This window comes from Micromys minutus (assembly GCF_963924665.1).
Source record: "Micromys minutus genome assembly, chromosome: 21".
Lineage (NCBI taxonomy): Eukaryota > Metazoa > Chordata > Mammalia > Rodentia > Muridae > Micromys > Micromys minutus.
Genome location: NC_137956.1, coordinates 37,547,841 through 37,569,594, shown reverse-complemented (window position 1 = coordinate 37,569,594; position 21,754 = coordinate 37,547,841). Strand labels below are relative to the sequence as shown.

Sequence of the window (21,754 nt, the reverse complement as noted above, 5' to 3'; positions counted from 1 at the left end):
CAAGGAGTTTAGAAACATTGATTTCTCTGTTTTTGAAGGCTTCAGGAAGATCCTAACTGGCTAACATTCTAGCTAGCCTATTAAAGTTTCTTTTCTTTGTAATTTTGTAGGGTCCCGGGTAGCTCAGATTGGTCTTAAGCCCACTTTGTAGCTGAGGCTGGCCTTCAATTATTAATCTTCTGTCTTTACCTCCACAGTGTTGGATCACAGGCATTCCTCACTATGCACCCACCGGTCTACTTTTTATGATGACATCTCATTATGTTCAAAGAGTTTTGAGTTTCTATGCTGAAATAAATGGTTCTTCTATCTGAGCACCCTGGGTAGCTGGGGCTACAGGTGCACTATGTCTTTTTCTTTACCATAAATCTTATTTTGTGTTTGTTTGCATATCTAATGAATTTTGATTAAGGATTTGGTTGAATATAGTGGCGTACTCCTTAATCCCAGAATTTGGGAAGCTAAGGCAGGAGGATGCCTTGAGTTCAAGGGTAGCCTGAGGGTGAGGCGGGGGCTCAGTCTCAAATAATAACAATAAGTCCTTAGTACAGTTGTATCAGGCAGTTCTTTTTTTTTTTTTTTTCTCACAAGAATGTTGATTCTAATTTGAGCAAGCAGGTCAGTTACTGATTGATCACTTTAGTTTGAGAACCTTTGGGTTTAAACATCATAAAAAAGGTTAGGGAGGGACTAGCCCAGGACTTACTCTAGGGTAGTTACTTCTACTGGAGAGCCTTTCTGTGGTCTCAGCTGTGTCGTAGGGTGTTAATTAGGTGGTAATGAGATCTGGCAAGTCTGGAGCACCCAAATTCCCACTGCTTCCCCCAGCCCTGTTAAATGGTAGTTTCTTCTGCTTTTCTGCTGCTCCTGTCTTCTAAGTTCAGCTTGGTGTGTGCAGGTATAGCCAGGTCTTGCAGTTGCAGACTCCTGGCCTTCTTTCATTACTTCCAGTAGGAAGCTGTCTCCTAGTGATGGACTTCATGGTGCTGTGGTTTCATGCTTGACTGGGGCTCTCTCTATAGCAGCATATCATTTGGTATGTGCATGTGGGAAGTATATGCACCTGTACAGAGGTCTGAGAACAAGTTGTAGGAATTGCTTCTGTCCTTCCATTGTGAGAGTCCTCATCAGCTCATCATTGATGGCAGCAGGCCATGACATCATGTGTACTTCTCCACCCTCCATTTTGTTTTTATTCTCATAAAGTGACATACATACACTTCACTTTCTTATTTAAATGTGTTTGTCAGTATGTTTTACCTCAGTTCAGATTTTATGCACTGTGTATATGGATTAATAAAAATTCAGTATATCTTTGATTGGTAGATTCATGAGCTTGTCTTTGTCCCATATTGGTCTGTTAACTGACTGTCTGGGAGAAAAATGCTAAACAAAAATTGGATTTGGATTAGAACAGAATGTCCAACAACTTCTAAACTGACTGTAAACCTGCCTCTTCTACCTTGTATTAAGAATTTATGTACATGTATTCTCAGCATTTTTTTATAAAATTAAATTTTATTGATCAACTCTAAAATTCATTTAAGATACTCTACATTTTACACTGTTTACTATTTCCACATATGTGTGGAGGCTGGAGGTCAACTTTAAGTGACTTCTTTGTTGTTCTCACTTTTTGTGAGACTGTATCTCAGCTAGGCTGGCTGGTTGGACAGCAAGTCCCTGGGATCCATTTCTTTACTATGAAAGTACATGTTGCCATGTCTGGTTTTTAGGTGGATATTGGGAATCTGACTTGGTTCCTCATACTTTATGCAACAAGTCATCTCCTTGGCCCAAGATTTTGTTCTTCATTTAAAAATAAACAGGTATATATATTTACCTCAATGTGTACATTTTCTTAATTTCTCATAGATATATGTACACAAAAGAATTAAAATTTTAATAGCATATATTGTGTATGCTTGGGAATATCTTTATTATTGTAAAATTTTTTTGGAGATAAGATCTCACCTTATAGCTTAGGCAAACTCTGTAGTCTGGTCTAACCTTGAACTCAATGATCACCCACCTCTGACTCCTCAGAGCTGTGTTACAGGTGTGAACCACCATGCCTGTCCTCCCTCTTTTCTTCCCTCCCTCCTGCCCTCTCAGGGGTGGGGCAGGGTTTCTCTGTGTCTCCTTGGCAGTCCTAGAACTCACTCTGTAGACCAGGATGACCAGGAGAGGGGGGAGTGTTGTCTTTGGAATCACTCTAGAAATCATTGCCAAATCAGTATCAATAAGCTTTTTTGCTGTATCATCACTTCTAAGAATTTTATAGTTTTAAGTATTAGGTTTGCTAGCCTAGAACTATGTGTAGCCCAAGACTGCCTCAGTCTGGCGATCCTTCTACCTGCCTTTTAAGGGCTGGGATTATAGTCATGCAAGACTCTGTTCTGTGTGTGTTGGGCGTGTGTGTGGGGGTATGGTGGTTTCTTCCCTGAGACAGTTTCTGTGTAGCCCTGGCTGTCCTGGCCTTGAACTCAGAGATCCACCAGCCTCTTCCTCCGGAGTGCTGGGATTTACGGCATGTGCCACCACTGCCTAGCTTGACTCAGTTTTAATATATGATCCTTATTGAATAGCTTTGTTATTCTGCATGTGTATTTCTCAGCATTATTAATTGATTGTCATTTCCTCATTGAATGGTCTTGAAACCCTTGTAAAAACCATGATCTCGTCTTATGGGAGTTTGTTTTACATTTTATTCTATTAGTCTTTATGCCAGTACCTCATGCTTTGATTATTGCAACTTTGTCCTAAGTTTTGAAATCAAAATATAAATCTTCCAACATTGCACCTTTTAAAAAATGTTTTTGGTTAACTTTGTAAGTTAAGTATTATTGGAACACTTTTTCTCATTTGGTTATGTGTGACTTTTTGTGAGGTGCAATGATAAAGTTAAATATCTATAATGGAGAAGTTATAGAATTTAAAATTGTTATTATCTGATTCACTATTGAAGATATTTGCAGATACCTGAACATTAAGACACTGTTCATTACTCCAGTGGTAATAGATTAGAATACAAATAAAAGGAAGGGAAAATATACAAAGACATGTAGACCACTGTTGATGCAAGTGGAAGGAAGAATGTGCCCAGCAGCAGGAGAAAGCCACTCTGTGATTTTGTTTACACAAATGTAAGTGGCAGATGTACAATTTCTCAAGGAAACACTTAAATACAGGGCTGATGACAAGGCTCAGTGGGAAAGTGTGCTTACTGTTACGTTTGACAATCAAGTCTGATCCCCAGAACCCATTTGTTGGAAGAAGAGAACAAACTCACAAGTTGTTTTCTGACTTCCACACATACATGCATATTTGCACATGAAGACACATACTCACATACACACAAAATAAAATTTTAAAAAGAACGATTTACATATATGAGGCAGCTAACAGAACACAAGGTATATTCACTAATCATTATATGAAATACATAAATATGTATTAACAAATGTGGAGAAATTAGCATATAGGTAGTTTAGAGTTTAGTGCTCATTTAATTCATTTTCTCTTAAAACTTAAAAAGCTGCACCTACATATAGCTGAACAACAGAGCACTTATCAAGCATGCTGAATACTGTCCGTCTAATTCCCTGCACTGCAAACATTAAATAAGTTACTATTTAAATTATGGAATTCTGAAAGTTAGTAAACACGGTGACAAGATAAACTTGCAGTGGTTATTATTCTGGGGGTTGTTACACCCCTCTTGTTGCCCTTAAATATCTATTTGGGGTTCTACCCTACTTTAGATCATTTAGTTCCCAAATCAAAGACATAGAGACCTTTAGATTTATAATAAACCTTAAAGCACTAGTGCTGGGCAGATATCAACCCTCTGTGCTAGTTTGTCTACTTGCCTGTGGTGATCCCCAAGATATGCCCTGTTCTGTCTGGGCCACTCTTTCTCCATCAGGCCAGTCCTCGTGACCATGCGCTCAAGACCACCTAACCCCATGGCAACCTCCTCCTTTTTCCTCCTTGGTCTCTTGGCCCCTGCTGGAGACCCCAAGCCCAGGAACCTTCACTCTGCTTCCCTCTCTTCTGCCCAGCCTAGGCTGTAGGCATCTTTATTAACCAATCAGGAATAACTTGTGGGGCAAGGTTTATATCTGGTCAGGAGCAACCAGATCTGGGAGGCTAATATTTAGCATTTGAATACTTAGTAGCATTAGACCAACCCCCTACATGAACTCTGTCTGTGTCCGGCTCTCAAAGTAGCTAGCCAGTCTGGCATTGGTTCTTAGATCTTCCATTCTTAATATTATAAACCTCTTTTTTTCCCCTTGATAAGAGCTGGCTATAAATCTCTGTCTTGCTTGGCCAGGTGGACAAGCCTCTCACTTGGTCCAGTGCAAACCTCCTGCTTCTGCCTTCCACTGCTGGGATCTCAGGCATGAGCCACTATGCCTAGGTTCAAATTAAAAAAGGAGCTCCTGGAGCCAGGAAGATGCTTCAGTAGTTGCGAACTTTTCTTGAAGAGGACCTGGGTTCTGTTCCTAGCGCTCCTAGCAAGAGTTTCACAACTGCCTGCAACTCCTGCTCTAGGAAAAATGACACTTCCTCTCTGCAGGCATCCACAGGCTTGTAACATATTCTTCATGAAGATATACACAGTTATTTTTCTTTTAATGTAGTTGCTTATATTATGAAATATTGAGAGGATCCTCAATTATTTTTAAAATTTTTATTGCTAATTTATTTACATTTCTACAAGGACAACATATAGTTAACATCCTTTTACATCTCTTTAATTTATTGATTTTTTTTACCCCCTTATATATTTTTCCTTGAAATTTATTTCTAGAGGAAAAGGATTTATTTACTAGCTCTAAAGTTTTATGTATTCTAGATTTTATTACTTATACCCATGTGGTCTTGTTTAACATAGTTCTTTGTCCTTCTCAATTTTGTAAACTTCAAATGTTAGGTTAGGGTATAAAAATTTTGGTGCATAATAACTCATAGATTGCAGCATATGCATAATCATTTGTTTCTTGAGGAAGTATCTGTCTCTGGGGTGTTTCATTCTCTGTCATTTTGCCTCAGTCTTACAAGTACTGCAAGGATTACAGGCGTGTGCTACCACTTCTGGCCCTGCATTTATTATTATATAATGCATTTATCATTATGCATTTCATCACAGGACGTTAGTACAAAATGCTGAGCCTTAGAGCCACTGGTCTCTCTAGAGCAGAGGGAAAAGGGAAGGAAGAGTTCAAGGGTGGGCCCTGGAAATAGATGTATTTGTGCACTCACTGAAGTGTGGTGTGTCATCCCTCCCCTTACCCCCAGGCAAGGTTTATCAGTCACATTTTTGGTGGTGGTGGTATTTATAACTCATTTCCGAGAAGCTTATGCAAGTGGTCTTTGTTTATATAACTTTTGATTGCTACTCATAGCTGACTTGAGTAAAAGAGAAAGTTCAAGGCATTCAGGTCAAAGAGAAAGTTCAGAGATATTTTGTACCCAGGTCTGAACCTATGATCTTAGCCAGGGTAGTAATAACCATTGACTTTTAAAGTCGTGCAAATACTAATTACATTTGTTATATGACAGAACATAGGACTTTTTACCTTCTTGCTTGATTATAGGCCACCACAACTGACCAGGGTTTGAGCATTTAAAAAAGTGTGTTGCTTTATTCAACCCCCTGCTAGACCCTAGGTAATAGGCCTCATAGCTTAGAATGGATATTTAATAGTGAATCTGTCTGTAACTCTGAAAGACTAGCAGTGGTATTTTCTCCTCCCAAGAACAGCCCATTCTATGAGGAAGCGTGACAGCCAGAACAAGGAAACAGCAGTCAGGAACAAGGAAACAAGTTCTCACTGTCTAGCAGATCAATTTCAGCCCTCTTGGCTTGACCTTGCAGAGCTGTCCCCTATCTGCCTACTCTTTAACCTTGCCTCTAACTGTTCCTCCAAGTAGTTACTCAATAAATTTGCTTGTGAAATAGAAACAAAACATAGAAAGATTTGGAGAGCATCAAAGGTCATTATCTCTGCGTGGGGTTTAGCTCAGTTAGAAAACAACAAGACCATTGGACAACCAGGTCAGAGAACCAGCAAAAAACAAAACAAAACAAAAACAACAACACCAACCCCCCCCCCAAGTTGCCCAGTCCCAGCTCAACTACAAGTATAGTAGGCCATTTTACAATTTTCATCTACTCTACCACCAATAAGCCACCTCTGTAGGTGCTCACTTAGCAGTAGATATCCCCCTCCTAGGGAATCCATTATCTAAGCAACTGTTTATTTGGGCAGGGTAGGATTGGGAGCCAGGATTGATGTGTAAAAAAAAAGTTCAGGGCTTTTCAATGCTTGCCCTTGCTCTAACATAATGACATGGAGACCTGGTATATTTATTAATAGCTTCTTGCACTATAGCTGGGCGGGGTTCTTTCTCATCTATCGTAATGTAACCCAACTATGCTAGTCTGGCCTACTTCCCAGCCACATGGCGTTACCTGCCATCTTGTTCCTGCTCCATTGGTGTCCTCCTCAACTAACCCTCTCGTGGCCACCTGCTCAAGGCAAATTCCTCTCTTGCTAGTCTCTACCAGAGCCCTCTCACTGGGATCAGAAGTCTCTCCTTATTCTCTCTTGCCAGATATTGGCTGATTAGCTCTTTATTAAGCACTCAGAGGAGATGAAAAACAATTTTATACAACATCTGTCGCTCTAGCTGTCCTGGAACTCACACTGTGTTAACCAGGTCAGTCCTGAACTCACAGACCCCTCCTACCTCTGCCTCCTGAGTGCTAGGATTAAAGGTGTGCACCACTATGTCTGGCTGAAAGATAGTTCTTTTAATGGCAGGCAGTTTCCTGGCTTTTCTTCAGAGTTATTTGCAATAGAAACTGGAGAGGACAGACTTAGGAAAGCAGCTAAAAGACTTGGTGTTCTACCTCTACTCCACTCCTCCTTCAAGATAATTCTGTTTATTGTCAGGATTTAAGACAGTGAAGTGGTACAAGCTTCACTTCAATACAATGTTACGAGTCCAAGGACATGGTTACAAGCATGAAGGTACATGGATGATCTTGTTTGATAAGTCCAATCTACTAAACTGTTTTTCATAGAGTGACAAGGCAGATTGACACAGCTCTCCTGTGTAACGTATTTCCCATTCTGCTTCATTACTTTAAGCAGGAGGGTCAAAATTAGTCTGAATAAGCCCCCTACATAAGAGTCTTCTGAAGAAAATAATTTATTTTGGGTCTGGAAAGATCACTTTCTGTTCTTACAGAGAACCTGGATTCAGTTCTTAGCACCTACATGGTGACTTGCTCCTTCTTCAATATTCAGTACATATTGCTGTGTTGCGTCTCAGTATGCATGAGCCATCTCTTATAGAACACAATATTCTTTGAAGGGAAAGAGTCTTAAAACTATCCCTTGATACATCTGGGGCAGAGCTCGCCATTTGTGAATCTGCCCAGAATTTCTGACAAGTTGTTACTCTAAGCACTGAAAGGAACAGTGTGCTCTGTCTCAAAATCCCAAACGCTGGGGTTACAGGCGTGAGCCAGTGCAGCCAGCACTCATGGAACATTCTGAGGCCAGAGGTCTCCTAACTCCTGTCACACCACTAAATGAATGTTGTCATTTGTTATGTGCGCTTTTCTGGTAAGGATTAGGCCTGGATGCACACACTATTTAGTCCTCATACAGTTCTGAAGTATGAGCATCATTGTCTTCATTTCAGGTACATCTGCTGACATTCAGAGATTGAACACTTTGGATTGTTGTCTGATACAGTGCTGAGTTGTAATTTGAACCTTGGGATGTCTGGCATCAAAATCCACCATCCCATCCCCAATAAGCTACTCTCCCCCCTTTTTTTCCTAGACCCATCCCTGGAAGGCATGTGTGGCACTGAGCATGCCCAGCTGGGGGAAGATGGGCAGCGGCCGCCGCGGTGCACTTCAACTACCTCATCTCAGTCTGAGCCTTCAGAGCAGCTTAGGCACCAAGGCAAGATCCTAGCATCCGAGGACCCCAAAAAGAAGCGAGCTCAGAAGCCCTCTCACATGAGAAGAAACATACGGTGAGCTGTGTTCTGGGTAAGAAGACTTGGAGAGACTATTACTAGTAGTTATTATAGAAAAATTAATCTGGGCAAGAATGTTCTTTCCAATGGAGAAAAGTGTCCAACTCTGAACTGTCATTAATAGTGCAGATGGCACATATGGTGGGTGACACATGCTTAGAATACAGGCACTCAAGAGAGTCAGAGTTTCAGACCAGCTAGATTACATAAGGAGACCCTGTCTCAGAACAACAGCTGCTACAAACAAAACAAACCAAATGCAAATCACAAACCCAGTAGTGAAGGGGTAAAGGGGCAGTTCAGACCTACTGTTGAGCTGCACAGAATGTAGGGAAGATAGTGATGGGAGGTAGGGGTGGCAGCGTTTGACCATTCAGAGGCCTTGGGTGGCAGCTCAATGACGATAGGGTCCTCTGACTTAGACTTTTCTTCCTTTATGTCTCAAAACATGAAGTTTAAAAAAGACCAATAAACAATCAGCAACAACAGAAAACTCCCCATAAAACTGAGTTATTGTCTCATTGAAATTCAGTTTCAGATGGTAGGAGACTGACCTTCACCTAAAAGATAACCAAATTTAACTTTCTAAATCCTCGACAACCTTTCCTTCTGCCAAATAACAACTTGATCTATAAGAGAAGATAATTTTCCCTGTTTGTTATACTTTGTTGTTCTTCATTTGTTTGTTTGAGACAGGGTCTAACCCAGTAGCTCAGGCTGCCCTGGAACTCATTATGTAGCCCTGGCATTGAACATGTGATAATCTTCATACTGCAAACTGTCAAGTGCTGGAATTACAAGTGTGGGCCACCATGCTTGGCATTGCCCCACAGCTTTCAAAACATGTAATGGAAACTTGAAAGTATTACTCTAGGCTCAGAAAATAATGATAGAGAATCCCTGTTATCCTATTTGCCTGCCTAACAACCTTAACTGTTCGTGTGTGTGTGTGTGTGTGTGTGTGTGTGTGTGTGTGTGTGTGTGTGTGTATACACACATGCATACTCATGTGCATATCCATATTGTTGTGTATTTATGGCATAGTGCATACACTAGAGGAGGCCACAGTAAGATATCAAAATGTTTTCCTCTATTACTTTTCACCTTATTGCTGTGAGGCAGGATTTTCTACTGAATCAGACACTCATTTTGACCAGAAGCTCTTAGGATCAGCCTGCCACTGACCCCCATACTAGAGTTATAAACATGTTCAGCCATTCCTGACTTTTGACATGGGTACTGAGAATTTGAACTTAAGCCCTTATGTAATCAGAGCAAGCTCTTCTAACTACAGAGCTGTCTCTTCCTCCATCTAATAGAACACATGTGCGCGCTTGAAACACAACTTCCTAGGCTATCCCCTCTACACACACACACACACACACACACACACACACAATCTAGTTTAAACCACACTATTTAACTCTTGGTCTTTTAGTTTTTATTTGTGTGTATGTGTGAGGGTGTGTATGGGGGTGTGTGAGGTCAGAAGAGGATGATAAGTATCTTCCTCTCTTGTTCTCTACATTATACCCTTGAGACAAGGTCTCTCTCCCTGAACCTGGAGTTTGATGTTTTTCAAACAGCACAGGAGAAAAACCAGGCATTTTCTGACCAGCAAGCCCAAGCAGCCCTGTCTTTGTTCTGTCCCTTCTTGTGTCCACATCACATGGCCAAGCCCGGCTTTTTAGGTGGGTGCTGGGATTCCTTCAGGTCCTCATGCTTGCACGGCAGCTGCTCGCACCATCTGAGACATCTTTGATGTGCAGTCAGATGAATGGGGCTGTCTGTGAGAAGTACAAATAGAGTGAAGTATCACAGTGCAGACCATCTGAGCTTTTAGTCTGCTGCCCCCATCACACTCCCTTGCCTTTGAACAAGGCCCAGCCTTACTCATCACACAAGGTGAGGCTTCTCTTCCCTTCTGCTCGGCTCTCAGAATGGACGGACATCAGCAATGGTCAATTCTCTTTTTAGTTTGCTATTATTTAATATTAAACAAGTATTTTTGTTGTTGTTGTTTGTTGTTATTGTTTTTGGTTTTGTTTCTTGTTTGTTTGTATTGGCTTGGTTTTTGAGACAGGATCTCACTGTGTAGCTCTGGCTGAACTGGAACTCACTATGTAGACTCACTATGAAGTTCCATGATATGGAACTCAGAGAGATCTGCCTGTCTCTTTCTCCTGAGTGCTGGGATTCAAAGCTTGCACAACTATACCAGCTGCACTGCACAAATCATAAGTTAACTGAAGGGATCTCTTTTTAATGTTTAGAAAGCTACTCCGAGAGGATCAGTTGGAGCCTGTTACCAAAGCAGCACAGCAGGAGGAACTGGAAAGAAGGAAGCGCCTGGAGCAGCAGAGGAAAGAATATGCAGCCCCTATTCCTACTGTCCCTTTGGAGTTCCTGCCTGGTAAGCAACCCTCTGTCAGAAATGACCAGAGTTCCGGGAGAAAAGGTCCTTAGCTTGCAGAGTGGTCAGACAGATCTGTATTGTGGTCTAGCAGGAATCCTGAAAGCCATTTGCTTGTTGACAGCCCTTCACAGTCAGAAGTGCTGTCATTTAGACAGTGGAAATAGATTAAAACATACTCAAGTTAATTTGGTTGAGACTTGTTGTTCCCTGTTGCTTTAGATCTTAGCATGCCAGGAGAAGTTGGAAGGGAGACTGGGAGGTTTGTTTGGTGTAGCTTTCCTCTGCTTCTCTTCTCAACGGCCACTCCCCCATTAGAGCAGCAAAGGGGAAAGGTGGTAAGCACTTTGGGAAATATGTTTGAGCTAAATGTGTTTTATTTCTTTTTAAATTTAATTTTAGTTGGGGTGTGTGTGTGTGTGTGTGTGTGTGTGTGTGTGTGTGTGTAGAGGCACTTTTGTGAATTATATGTGGAGGCCAGAGGACAACTTGGAAAAATTGGCTCTCTTCCTCGTTCATGTAGGTTCTTGGCAGCAGGCACTTTTACTTTCTGAACCACCTCACTTCCATCTTTCCTTTTCCAGAGGAAATTGTCTTACGAGCTAGTGATGGTTCCCAACTCCCTCCTCGGGTCTTGGCCCAGGAAGTCATTTGTTTGGACAGTAGCAGTGGCAGTGAGGATGAAAAAAGCAGTCGAGACGGTAAGGTCAGGCCAGAGAAGCCTCCATCCACGTCCTCCTGGTCAGTGTTGATCTGTACATTTAGTCTCTTGCTCATTTCGTCCCTCCATCCTTCCCTCCTCCTTCCTTTCCTTTTTATTTTAGTTTTTAGTGGTGGAGGTGTTAAGGTCTTACACTGTAGTCTAGCCTGGAACTCATAGTAATCCCCCTGTCTCTCAGCTGTCGTGAGTGTGGGACTCATTGTACCACCACATGTGACTTGGTATTACTTTTGAAAAACCCAGTCCTTGTTCATTTTGTTTGGAGTCTACCTCTAGCACGTGTACCTGTGTTAGCTTTTTTGTCTCTGAACGAAACTTTAAAAATGTTTCTTTTGTAAGCGGGGACAAGTTTTAGCTAAGTACCTATTCCTTTCGCTCTGACAAACCACAGTACTCTGCTCCTTTGATTTTTTTTTTTTTTTTTTTGTTGTTGTTGTTTTGTTTTTTTTTTTTTTTTTTTTTTTTTTTTGTTTTGTTTTGTTTTGTTTTCCCCCTGATTCAGAGGTAATTGAACTGAGTTCTGGAGAGGAGGATACTCTGCACATTGTGGACAGCAGTGAGTCTGTCAGTGAGGAGGACGAGGAGGAAGAGAAGGGTGGCACCCATGTGAATGACGCCTTAAACCAGCATGACGCTCTTGGACGGGTACTTGTCAACCTGAATCACCCTCCAGAGGAGGAGAATGTCTTCCTGGCCCCACAGTTGGCACGGGCTGTGAAACCTCATCAGGTACAGCCAGTCTTGATCCTATTCTTGTTTCCTTTCCCCTTGATGCAGACATTGCCTGTGCTGGTTGTTAGTGTTATACCCTGTGACGTACTTGTTGGCTCTCAAGAGTAGCTGTTGGAAAACCCTGATCCAGTTGATGTTTGAAAAGAGATAAGCCTCGGGCTAGTGCTGTCAAGTAGAAATCACTATAGGAACTAGAGGGAGGCCTAGCTGTTAAGAACACACACTGCTCCTGCAGAGAACTCAGGTTTGGTCCCCAGCACTGCACAGTGGCTCTGAAACTCCAGTTCCAAGGGATCTGATGCCTCTTGACATCCAAAGGGGACTGTATGCAGATGGTGCATATACATAATGTACTCAGACACACACACATACAATGAAATAAATACTAAAAATGCCACTTACCACATCTTGGTTCTGATGGATCAGCAAGGAAAATCTTTGAGAGGTATAGATTCAAAAGACATATGAAAGTTAGACATTAGGGAATTTCTGAAAATTGAGAACCTTATAGTTTGTATTGATCCAGTGCTAGGACCAGTGAATAAACACCCACACAGTCAGAGATTGACTCAGTTTCAGAACTTTTCACAGCAATAACTATTGGATTGCCTAGAGGAGGTACTCCCTCAAGCACAGAGCAGCCAGGCTGATTGAAAGACCTTGTCAGGAGTTTGATACTGAAGACTTTTTAACTCCTATGGGACTTTATACAAAGTCAGTGCTATTTTGTGTAGTGACTGCCACTAGCCAGAGTGACAGAGAAACTTTTGTAGACCTGTCAGGGTTCTGGGAAACCTCCATCTCCACTCATACAACATCTGCCATAATACGTGCCTACTTACTGACCGTTCCCAAGTGAGTACAGCTATGTAGCCCCAATTTCTGATACTGTTTCTAACATTTATGCCGTTTGTTCCTTGTCAGATTGGTGGGATCCGGTTCCTATATGATAACCTAGTGGAGTCCTTAGAAAGGTTTAAGACCAGTAGTGGCTTTGGCTGTATCCTGGCCCACAGCATGGGTCTGGGGAAAACTTTGCAAGTGATCTCCTTCATTGATGTCCTTTTCCGCCACACGCCAGCCAAAACAGTCCTTGCCATTGTGCCGGTAAGAGCTCTAAACATCTCTGGGCGATTGTTGAGTGCAACTTTGAGTGTGCATGAGTGCGTGCGTGCATGCGTGCGTGTGTTTGGGGGGAAGGGGCAGTTTTGTCTAATGGTAAAAGTGATGATGACTTGAATTCAAGTCTGGGGATCTGTGGAGTGGCAGGAGAGAGAGGACTGGTTTCCACAGGTTGTCCTCTGACCTCCACATGCACATACACAAAATAAATAAAAATGTTTTTAAAAAGAGAAAGAGACAGAAAGAAAAAGCCAACTCTTTTGGGCTTGTCATAGGTGAACACTCTTCAGAATTGGTTGGCAGAGTTCAACATGTGGCTCCCGGCTCCTGAAGCCCTCCCAGCCGACAGCAAGCCTGAAGAAATCCAGCCTCGGTTCTTTAAAGTTCATATCTTGAATGATGAACACAAGTAGGTGGTCTGCCTGTCCTCTCTGTTGTACTCATTTTAGACTTCTCTGGGACTATTGAAGTATGTCTCTCTGCCTTTTCAGATTTGATTTCTTGTTGTTTCTCTTTCTCTGTTCTTGTTCACCCCTCACCCCCAGCAAACACACACAGTTGTCCAGTACAATCAGATTTCTTCAGCCCGGGAAGAGTGAAGTTTCTAGTTCTGCTCTAAGATGCTTTCCTATCTTAAAATGTCTGCAGCCTAGACACATGTTCTGTATATAGCTTTTAATATTGTCTACATCTGTATCCCTGAGTAGGGGTAAAAGCCTACCCATAACAACATGACACAGTGAACTCATCAAAGTCAGGAGACTCTGAGTGGCCCAGCAGGTGGTTGATCCCTGCTTTGCTTTGTCATAGTTTAGGACTATTAATTCATAAGTTCATATGCAGTTAGTGCAACAGAGAGGCTTGGGTGTGAGTAGAGGTGTTGCCAAGGGGCTTTGGTTCTCCATTGTCTTTCGCCTTGTACCTTTTTGTTTTCTTTTGTTTTATCACTGGATTCTGGTCCGATGAAAGGTAGAGTGTTGCCTTCTTTGCCATGGCTTGTGCTTACCATGGGAATTACCTGAAATGCTTTCTGGAATGTTGCCTTGTAGGTATCTGTACAAGATTAGCCTTTACTTTTGTCCTCTTTCATACAATTACTGGTTCTTGCTGTTTGGCCTTTATTAATGATCCAGTCCAGTATAAAGCAGTATTTCTGAGATACTAGAAAAGTCTATGGTTAGCTAATCTACCTTATGCTTACTACCAGATGAAATCCTGTCCAATAAAGCATTCCAGATATAAACCAATGTAGCTTTGATTTAAAGAATCCTTACTGATGAGAGCTGAAACAACAATATTTTTTATGTTTTCCTTTTTTACAAATGAAAAGCCAACTTTATAGAACAGTTTATATCTTACACAGTTCTCTCTTCTGCAGGACGGTGGCATCCCGTGCTAAAGTGACGTCTGATTGGGTTTCAGAGGGTGGAGTGCTGCTGATGGGGTATGAAATGTACAGATTGCTCACTCTGAAGAAGTCCTTAGCCACAAGCAGACCGAAGAAAACCAAGAAACGCTCTCACCCGGTTATCATTGATCTGGATGAAGAAGATCGGCAACAGGAGTTCCGGAGAGGTGGGTGGCTTATCCTGGAGATGGCAGGGCTGAAAGAGGCCAAAAGTGCCAGTTAGGTTTGAAGTCAACTGTTGCCATGAACCAGCAAGCTGGGTGGAAGAACCTTCAGTGCCTCCCAGAAAAGGCTGCATTTTCTGAACCCACACTTGGACTCAAAGGCCACTCCCTGTTTTCATGTTTCCATATTTATGGTTTTATGGAAAGTAACTACTGCCATTACGAGTTCACAGAGATGGTCATGGCTGGACATTGATGGTGGCCATATTTAAATCTCAGCACCTGGAGGCCAGAGGCAGGCAGATCTCTGTGAGTTTGAGTCTATTGCTTTTTACATAGTGAGTTCCAAGCCTTCTAGGGTTACATAGTGAGACCCTGTCTCAAACAAAACAAAACATCCTCTAAAGCTAATATAAAGACAGAAGACTAGTGATATTTGTGAATTTATATTAAAAAAAATCTCAGTTGGCTGTTCATAGTTTTATTCTGTCTTTAAAAAAAAAAACAGTATTTAGGGCTCTAGAGATGGCTCAACAGTTAAGAGCACTTGTTCTTCTAGACAACCCAGTTTTTTCCAGCACCTACATGATAGTTCACAATTGTCTATAACTTCAGTTTCAGGGCATCCAATGCCTTCTGATGTCTACAGGCATCAAGTATGCACATAGTATACAAACACATATACATACAAACACATGTAAATAAAATGAATAATCTAGTAAAATTAAAACATATATATATATATATACATTTATATAATATTTTGGTAATTCTTTGAGAATTTTGTACAATCACTCTCCTCCTCCAACTCCCCCCAGACACGCCCTCTCCACCCTTACCTCCCTACTCCTATCCTCGAAACTCAAATTCAGTTTATGTTGCTCTTGGGAGGGAGTGTGTGTGTGTCTGACCCTTCGGGGGTGGTATCACTAAAGAAAACAGACTGGCTCTCTCCCAGCAGCTCCCAAATACTAGTAGCACCTCAGCTAATGTTGAGAATTCTGCCAACCTTTCTTCCTCTATGCTGAGATTTCACCTGGCTTGAACTTGCCTGGGTTTTTTGCATACTGTCTGAGTCTTTATGCTTAGCTGTTCTATTGTGTCCAGAAAACAGATTTCTTGAAATGATTTACATCCCTGCCTCTTATCAATCTTTCTACCCTCTCTTTCACAAAGATGGAAGGGAGGGAGTGTGGGGGGGGGCTGGAGGGGGAGGGAGAGAGGGGAGAGAGATGTACATTTTATATATGGCTGAGCACACTACAGTTTTTTACTCTGCATGTTGACCCATTGTGGGTCTCTGTGTTAACTTCCCTCTGCAAGGAGAAGGTTCTCGAGGAATGAGAGATGTACTGACCTATGGGTATCTGTCTTATTTTTTTTAAAGAGCCTTTGTTTAATGAAAGTTTTTAAAGATGTAGAAACCATTAAATTTATAAGTCTTCATTCTGTGGTATGTCTGTTCTGAGTTTGCTTCTGTGGCAGGGTGAACGTGTCATTTACCGTGACCAGTGAGTGACTGTGAGGCGTTGTCCTTAGCCAGCCCCTGTCAGCCAGCCTTTAGAAGGACCCAAAATGCTGGATGACAAGAGCCCACTGTGTTGTCTTAAGTTATTCTTACGGAGTTTATCCAGACATATTTTTAATCCTACACTCAGAATTTGTGCAGGACCCTCCACCCCTAGTCCCTGTCTCCTAATTGATTTAAATCCCAGGAATGCAAGAAATTTTTACTTTTAGCTTGGAAAAAAAAAGTGAATAAGTAATGTAAGAAAAGGAATGGAGATAGGAAGATATTAATGCAAGAGTCAGTGGCTAGGTTAACCTCACACAGAACATGTACGAGCTTATCTGGCTGCTTCCCTTTTGTCAATGGGGGCTGACTCTTGCTTCCCTGCTTCCTTCATTTCTTCTGTCTCTTCCAGGGCTCTCCCCTACTTCTCATATTATTGACTAAGAGCAGGCCCTCTCACCCTCTGACTCCGGATCCTCTTCCCTCCTTAGAGTTTGAGAAGGCCTTATGCCGCCCTGGTCCTGATGTGGTGATCTGTGACGAGGGACACCGCATCAAAAATTGCCAAGCCAGCACCTCACAGGCTCTGAAGAACATACGTTCTCGTCGGCGGGTAGTGCTGACTGGTTACCCTCTACAGAACAACCTCATTGAGTACTGGTGCATGGTGGACTTTGTGCGCCCAGATTTCCTTGGTACTCGCCAGGAGTTCAGCAACATGTTTGAACGCCCTATCCTAAACGGACAGTGTATTGACAGCACACCTCAGGATGTCCGCCTCATGCGCTACCGGAGCCATGTTTTGCACAGCCTTCTAGAGGGCTTTGTGCAGAGGTGAGGCCTTGCTTTCTGACTTCTTTAATGGGTAGTGGGCATGCCAAAGCTCTTTTGAAGGGAAAATGTTATCACTAGAGGACTTTTCTGTGAAGCAGGAATAAAACTGAATGGCTAGCGATGTACTGTTTGTAGTCTCTGGAAGTGTAGCTATAAGTTCTTCACTCCAGAGTTGTCTTTGTTGAATGTGAGGACACATTTCTCCTAGCACTCCAGAGACTGAGGAAGGTGAGCCTGAGGCCAGCAACCTCAAGCTAGTGCCATCTAAAGTTGCTTAAAATACCTGTTTTAAATTGTTTTTTAAAAACTAAGAATCCAGCATTCTGCTGAATCTGCAAAAAATATGATTCTAGAATATTGCTTTACCAGTTACAGTATCCCAGTTGATATAGTATAGGCTGCTCTAAAGCAGCTCTTTATTTCCTCCTGGTAGAATGACAAATGTGGAAAAAGCTCAGAGAGGCATCCCTGAATTTGGGCAAGAACCTAGAGTTCCTTTGGCCTTAGTTAACCAGTTAATTGAGACTCAGGACAGGGTTACTTTGTCTGTATCATCCTGCTCCAACACAAGGATGCATTGCATGTCAAGAAATTTCCAGAAGATGGTGCAGCAAGAGTGTAAGGCCTTGTTTTTATTCTCAACTGATCCTTGCCACAGTTTCTGGGTGTGCTTCCTATAGGCCACTTCTGATCTCTTTCCCACTGTAGGAGAGGCCACACTGTGTTGAAGATTCACCTCCCTGCCAAAGAAGAGAATGTGATCCTGGTGCGGCTTTCTCAGATCCAGAGAGATTTGTACACACAATTCATGGACCGTTTCCGGGATTGTGGTAGCAGTGGCTGGTTGGGGCTGAATCCTCTGAAGGCTTTCTGTGTATGCTGCAAGGTAAGTGTGGCCCTTGGGGAAATGGAAAGAAGGGTGATAGAAGACCACTGTGGGATGGAAGTGTTTTTACTACTCCATGATGGAGGCTGGACCTATGGCATGTGCCTATAATGCTAACATGCAAGAGGCTTAGGGAGGGTGTAGTGATTCGGGACAGTTTGAATGCCATAGGGAGATACTGCCTCCAAAAAGTAGAAAACAAAAGAAGTCAAACAAAGTACCTTTTGTTTGGTCTATATTTAATAGGTTGAGATCTTTCTCATTCCTGCTATTGACCATATTTCTTTGACTTAGTGTCTCTGCTTATATTCTTGGACAATCTGTTAGGTATTGGTCCTGATTCATCACTACTTTAGTAAGTTGGCTGAAGATATGTCTCTGGGATCAAATTGGGTTTCTTCAGTGATTCATTCACTCATTCACTCATTCATTCATTCATTCATCCATTCATCCACCCATCCACCCATCTATTATTCATTTAGAATCTCATTATATAGTCCAGGCTATCTTAGAACTCAGATATCCTCCTGCCTCAGCCTCCTGAATGTGGGTATTACTGGTGCACACCTGGCAATAGATAGGATTTCAAAACATCTCTTTTGTCTTTCGAAACAGAGTTCTACCACATTGTCTTGACTGACCTTAAACTCTTGGCAATCTTCTTGCCTCAGCCTTCCAAGTACTATGACACATGGTTTTCAAAATACTGCTTATGTAGCCACTGCTCTGACCAGAGCCAAGAAACAAAAGCAAAACTGTTCTTTTGATAGTTTTCTGGGTTATAGTATCCTTCCTACTTTCTCCTTTGCCAGGAATCTCAACTTTTCCTAGGAGTCATTCCTGAAATCGCACCCAATCGGCTATGTATCAATCAGATATTTTTCCCCCATATGGAGGGATTCATTCTATTTAGTATAGTAGATGAATGAAAACAAAGCATTCTTTCCCCATTTGAGTTAAGAATGAAATGCTAGATGACACAGCCCTTTTGATGATACACCAAACACAATGGAATTTCCTGTTCATGTGTCATGGTCATCAAACTAGCAGTGAAATACAAGCTTTTTGACTAGAGAGGACATATTTGGGCTGTCTGTTTGAGCGTGTCTCCATACTCCTTAGGATACCCTTGGAATGTTCTCTGCTCTATACCTTTCCCTTGTCTAACTTTAGATCTGGAACCATCCTGATGTGCTGTATGAAGCCCTTCAGAAGGAAAACCTAGCCAATGAGCAGGACCTAGATGTGGAAGAACTTGGCTCAGCAGGGACCAGTGCTCGCTGTCCACCACACGGCACAAAAATCAAGGGAGAAGATAGTGCCTTGCCTTCCTCAATGGGAGAAGCAACCAACAGCAAGTTCCTACAGGGAGTTGGCTTTAATCCTTTCCAGGAACGGGGCAATAACATTGTTACGTATGAATGGGTGAGTCAAGAGGAGCCTTTAGTAGCCATAGCTGTTTCTGAGGAGGGATGGTGATCCCACCTGGGGAGAGTACACACAGTGCACTGAGGGGAAAGAACCCTAAAGGTCGTTACCAGGCCACTGCCTTAGAGGAGAGAACTTTATTTCTGCCCATCCAGCCTTGGACCTGCCCCAATCTTCCTTGCTCCTCTTTTGCAGGCCAAGGATCTTCTGACTAATTATCAGACTGGAGTCTTGGAAAACTCTCCCAAGATGGTACTTCTTTTCCACCTGATTGAAGAAAGTGTGAAGCTTGGGGACAAGATTCTTGTATTTAGGTAAGAAGATGCTTGACACCTGTAGGAAGGATGAGTGCAGCATCTACAGATCGAGGCCATGGAGCTTCATACTTGCACTTCGCCTTTTCCAGTGCTCTGTAACCAAGCATTTGTCATTAGGGTTTTCTTAAATCCAGCACCTAACCCAGGTTCAGACAAAACTACGTGTTGACATATCATATTAGTCCTTCAGACTGTGCCCCACAACAAACCTGGCTTTTATTTTTTCCTTAGCATTTATCTGTGTATTTACTTTATTTATGTTTAATTACTTTATTTTACTTTAAATTTGTGATGCTAGGAGTTAAACCTGGGACCTTATTCATACTAGACAAGCACTCTAGGCTTGGTGGAAAATGCTTTTATGTGCTAGTGTCTGGTCAGCTCTCTAGGTTTTTGAGACAGGATTTCAATAGCCAGGCTGGTTTGAATGCTTGATTTTTCTACCTGTATTTGCCAAATGGTGGGATTATAGGTATATGCCACCACCCCTGACATTACTTTTTTAAAAATTTGAGACAGAGTTTTATTAAGTTGTCTGGGCTGATGTTGAATTTACTGTGTAGCCTATGGTGACCTTGAATTTGTATTCCTCTTGCTTCAGCCTTCCACAAGATGAGATTGATTACCAGCCCAACTAGGTAGCCTTTTGTTTTTGTTGTTACACTTTTAGTCTTGTAAAAAGAAATACAAAAAATAAAGAGTATTTGTAGTCAGTTGGATGTGGTGGCTTTTAGTCCCAACATTTGGGAGACATAGGCAGGTGGATCTCTGTGAGTTCTAGGACGTCTTGGTCTACATAGCACAACCAGGACTATGTAGAAAAGTCCTGTCTCAAAAAAACCAAAATAAAACCAAGCATAAAACAAACAAAAGGACCTATATGTGGGCTATAAAACCTAAAATGTTTTGTTTTGCCTTTTTTAGAGTGTGTTTGCTGATCCTACTTTCTCCCACTCTGCCCTTTTAAAAATAAGGTTTTACATATAAGGCTAAGTTAGGGATGCAGTTTTTTTTTTGGCCAGGGTCAGTCTGGCTGGGCCTTTGAGTCTCATCAAGACCTGACTATATACAAGGAAACAGGCAGGCATAAATTAGATTGCTTTTGGCCACAGTATACCCCAAGGACCCTGATTTGTGAGCTTCAGGCGAGGCCTTCCACGTGTGACAGTCGTGATCCAAGCTTGTCCCCCTGACTTTGAAAACAGTCAAGTGGCTCTGTCTCTATAGGAAGACGCTTGAGATTGCTTGTGTCTCATAGTTAGATTCATTTGTATCTCCATGTAGATAGCATTGCTGGGTACTACTGAGCATTGTGTTAAACCCCAGAATTTTCAATTGAGAGATTAAAGAACCAGAGAAATAGTTGTATCATTTGTTTGTTTGTTTATTTGGTTGGTTTTTGTTTTTATGGGTTGGTGCTCATAAATATATGAATTAGGAAGAATATCTTGGTTGTTGTTAGTGGAGTTCCATCTCATAGGGAGTAGGCTGTGGGAACTCCATTTAGAAGGTTGCATAGGAGTATAAGAAAAGGTTTCTTGGGGTTTGAGAGCCATCTGAATCACTTTTTCCCTTTCAGCCAGAGCCTTTCTACCTTGGCTCTCATCGAGGAGTTCCTAGGGAAAAGAGACCTGCCTTGTCTGCCTGGTGCCGAAGGGCAAGCAGCACAGAAGTGGGTTCGAAATGTCAGCTACTTCCGTGAGTTTACCGCTACTTCATTTCTCTCTTCTCCAACTCCCTTCTTCTTCAAGTGTATAGAAATATGTGATTATCCGAGATATAGGGAGGTACTGAGAAGCAGTTTTTAAGAAAGAACCAATACTGTGGCTAGAGAGGTAGCTCACATCCTGGGATGAAAGCATGCATGACCACGCATGGCTCAAAGCTGGGTCAGAATATAAGCCTAGGTCAAACTTCCTCTATGGGGGAGCTAAATACCCCTAAAGATCAAAAGTCTGTGAGTGTGGTGGGAGGAAATCTTGTTTTCAGATGTATAATTTATAGGTAAATATAACCATGTATACATTATATCTATAATATTTATATTCATGGAAGACATGTTGTGATTGAGAGAAGGTATCTAAAAGGATTTCTTAAATAAGTGGTAATAAAAAATGAAATTTTAGAAATACCATGATAACATTTG

The 21,754-nt window shown here is 41.9% G+C and overlaps 1 protein-coding gene across 1 annotated transcript in view; it reads left to right on the top strand.

Moving 5' to 3' along the window:
* The window catches only part of RAD54L2 (RAD54 like 2), an 88,746-nt gene that overhangs the window by 53,695 nt on the left and 13,297 nt on the right, over nucleotides 1–21,754 (top strand). The window contains exons 3-14 of the mRNA XM_080934461.1: nucleotides 7,869–8,067; nucleotides 10,344–10,483; nucleotides 11,068–11,184; nucleotides 11,707–11,933; nucleotides 12,861–13,043; nucleotides 13,334–13,467; nucleotides 14,437–14,633; nucleotides 16,635–16,977; nucleotides 17,686–17,863; nucleotides 19,037–19,288; nucleotides 19,487–19,605; nucleotides 21,188–21,306. Of these exons, the coding sequence (XP_080790587.1) occupies nucleotides 7,869–8,067; nucleotides 10,344–10,483; nucleotides 11,068–11,184; nucleotides 11,707–11,933; nucleotides 12,861–13,043; nucleotides 13,334–13,467; nucleotides 14,437–14,633; nucleotides 16,635–16,977; nucleotides 17,686–17,863; nucleotides 19,037–19,288; nucleotides 19,487–19,605; nucleotides 21,188–21,306 (2,208 nt within the window). The remainder of the gene's footprint in view (nucleotides 1–7,868; nucleotides 8,068–10,343; nucleotides 10,484–11,067; nucleotides 11,185–11,706; nucleotides 11,934–12,860; nucleotides 13,044–13,333; nucleotides 13,468–14,436; nucleotides 14,634–16,634; nucleotides 16,978–17,685; nucleotides 17,864–19,036; nucleotides 19,289–19,486; nucleotides 19,606–21,187; nucleotides 21,307–21,754) is intronic.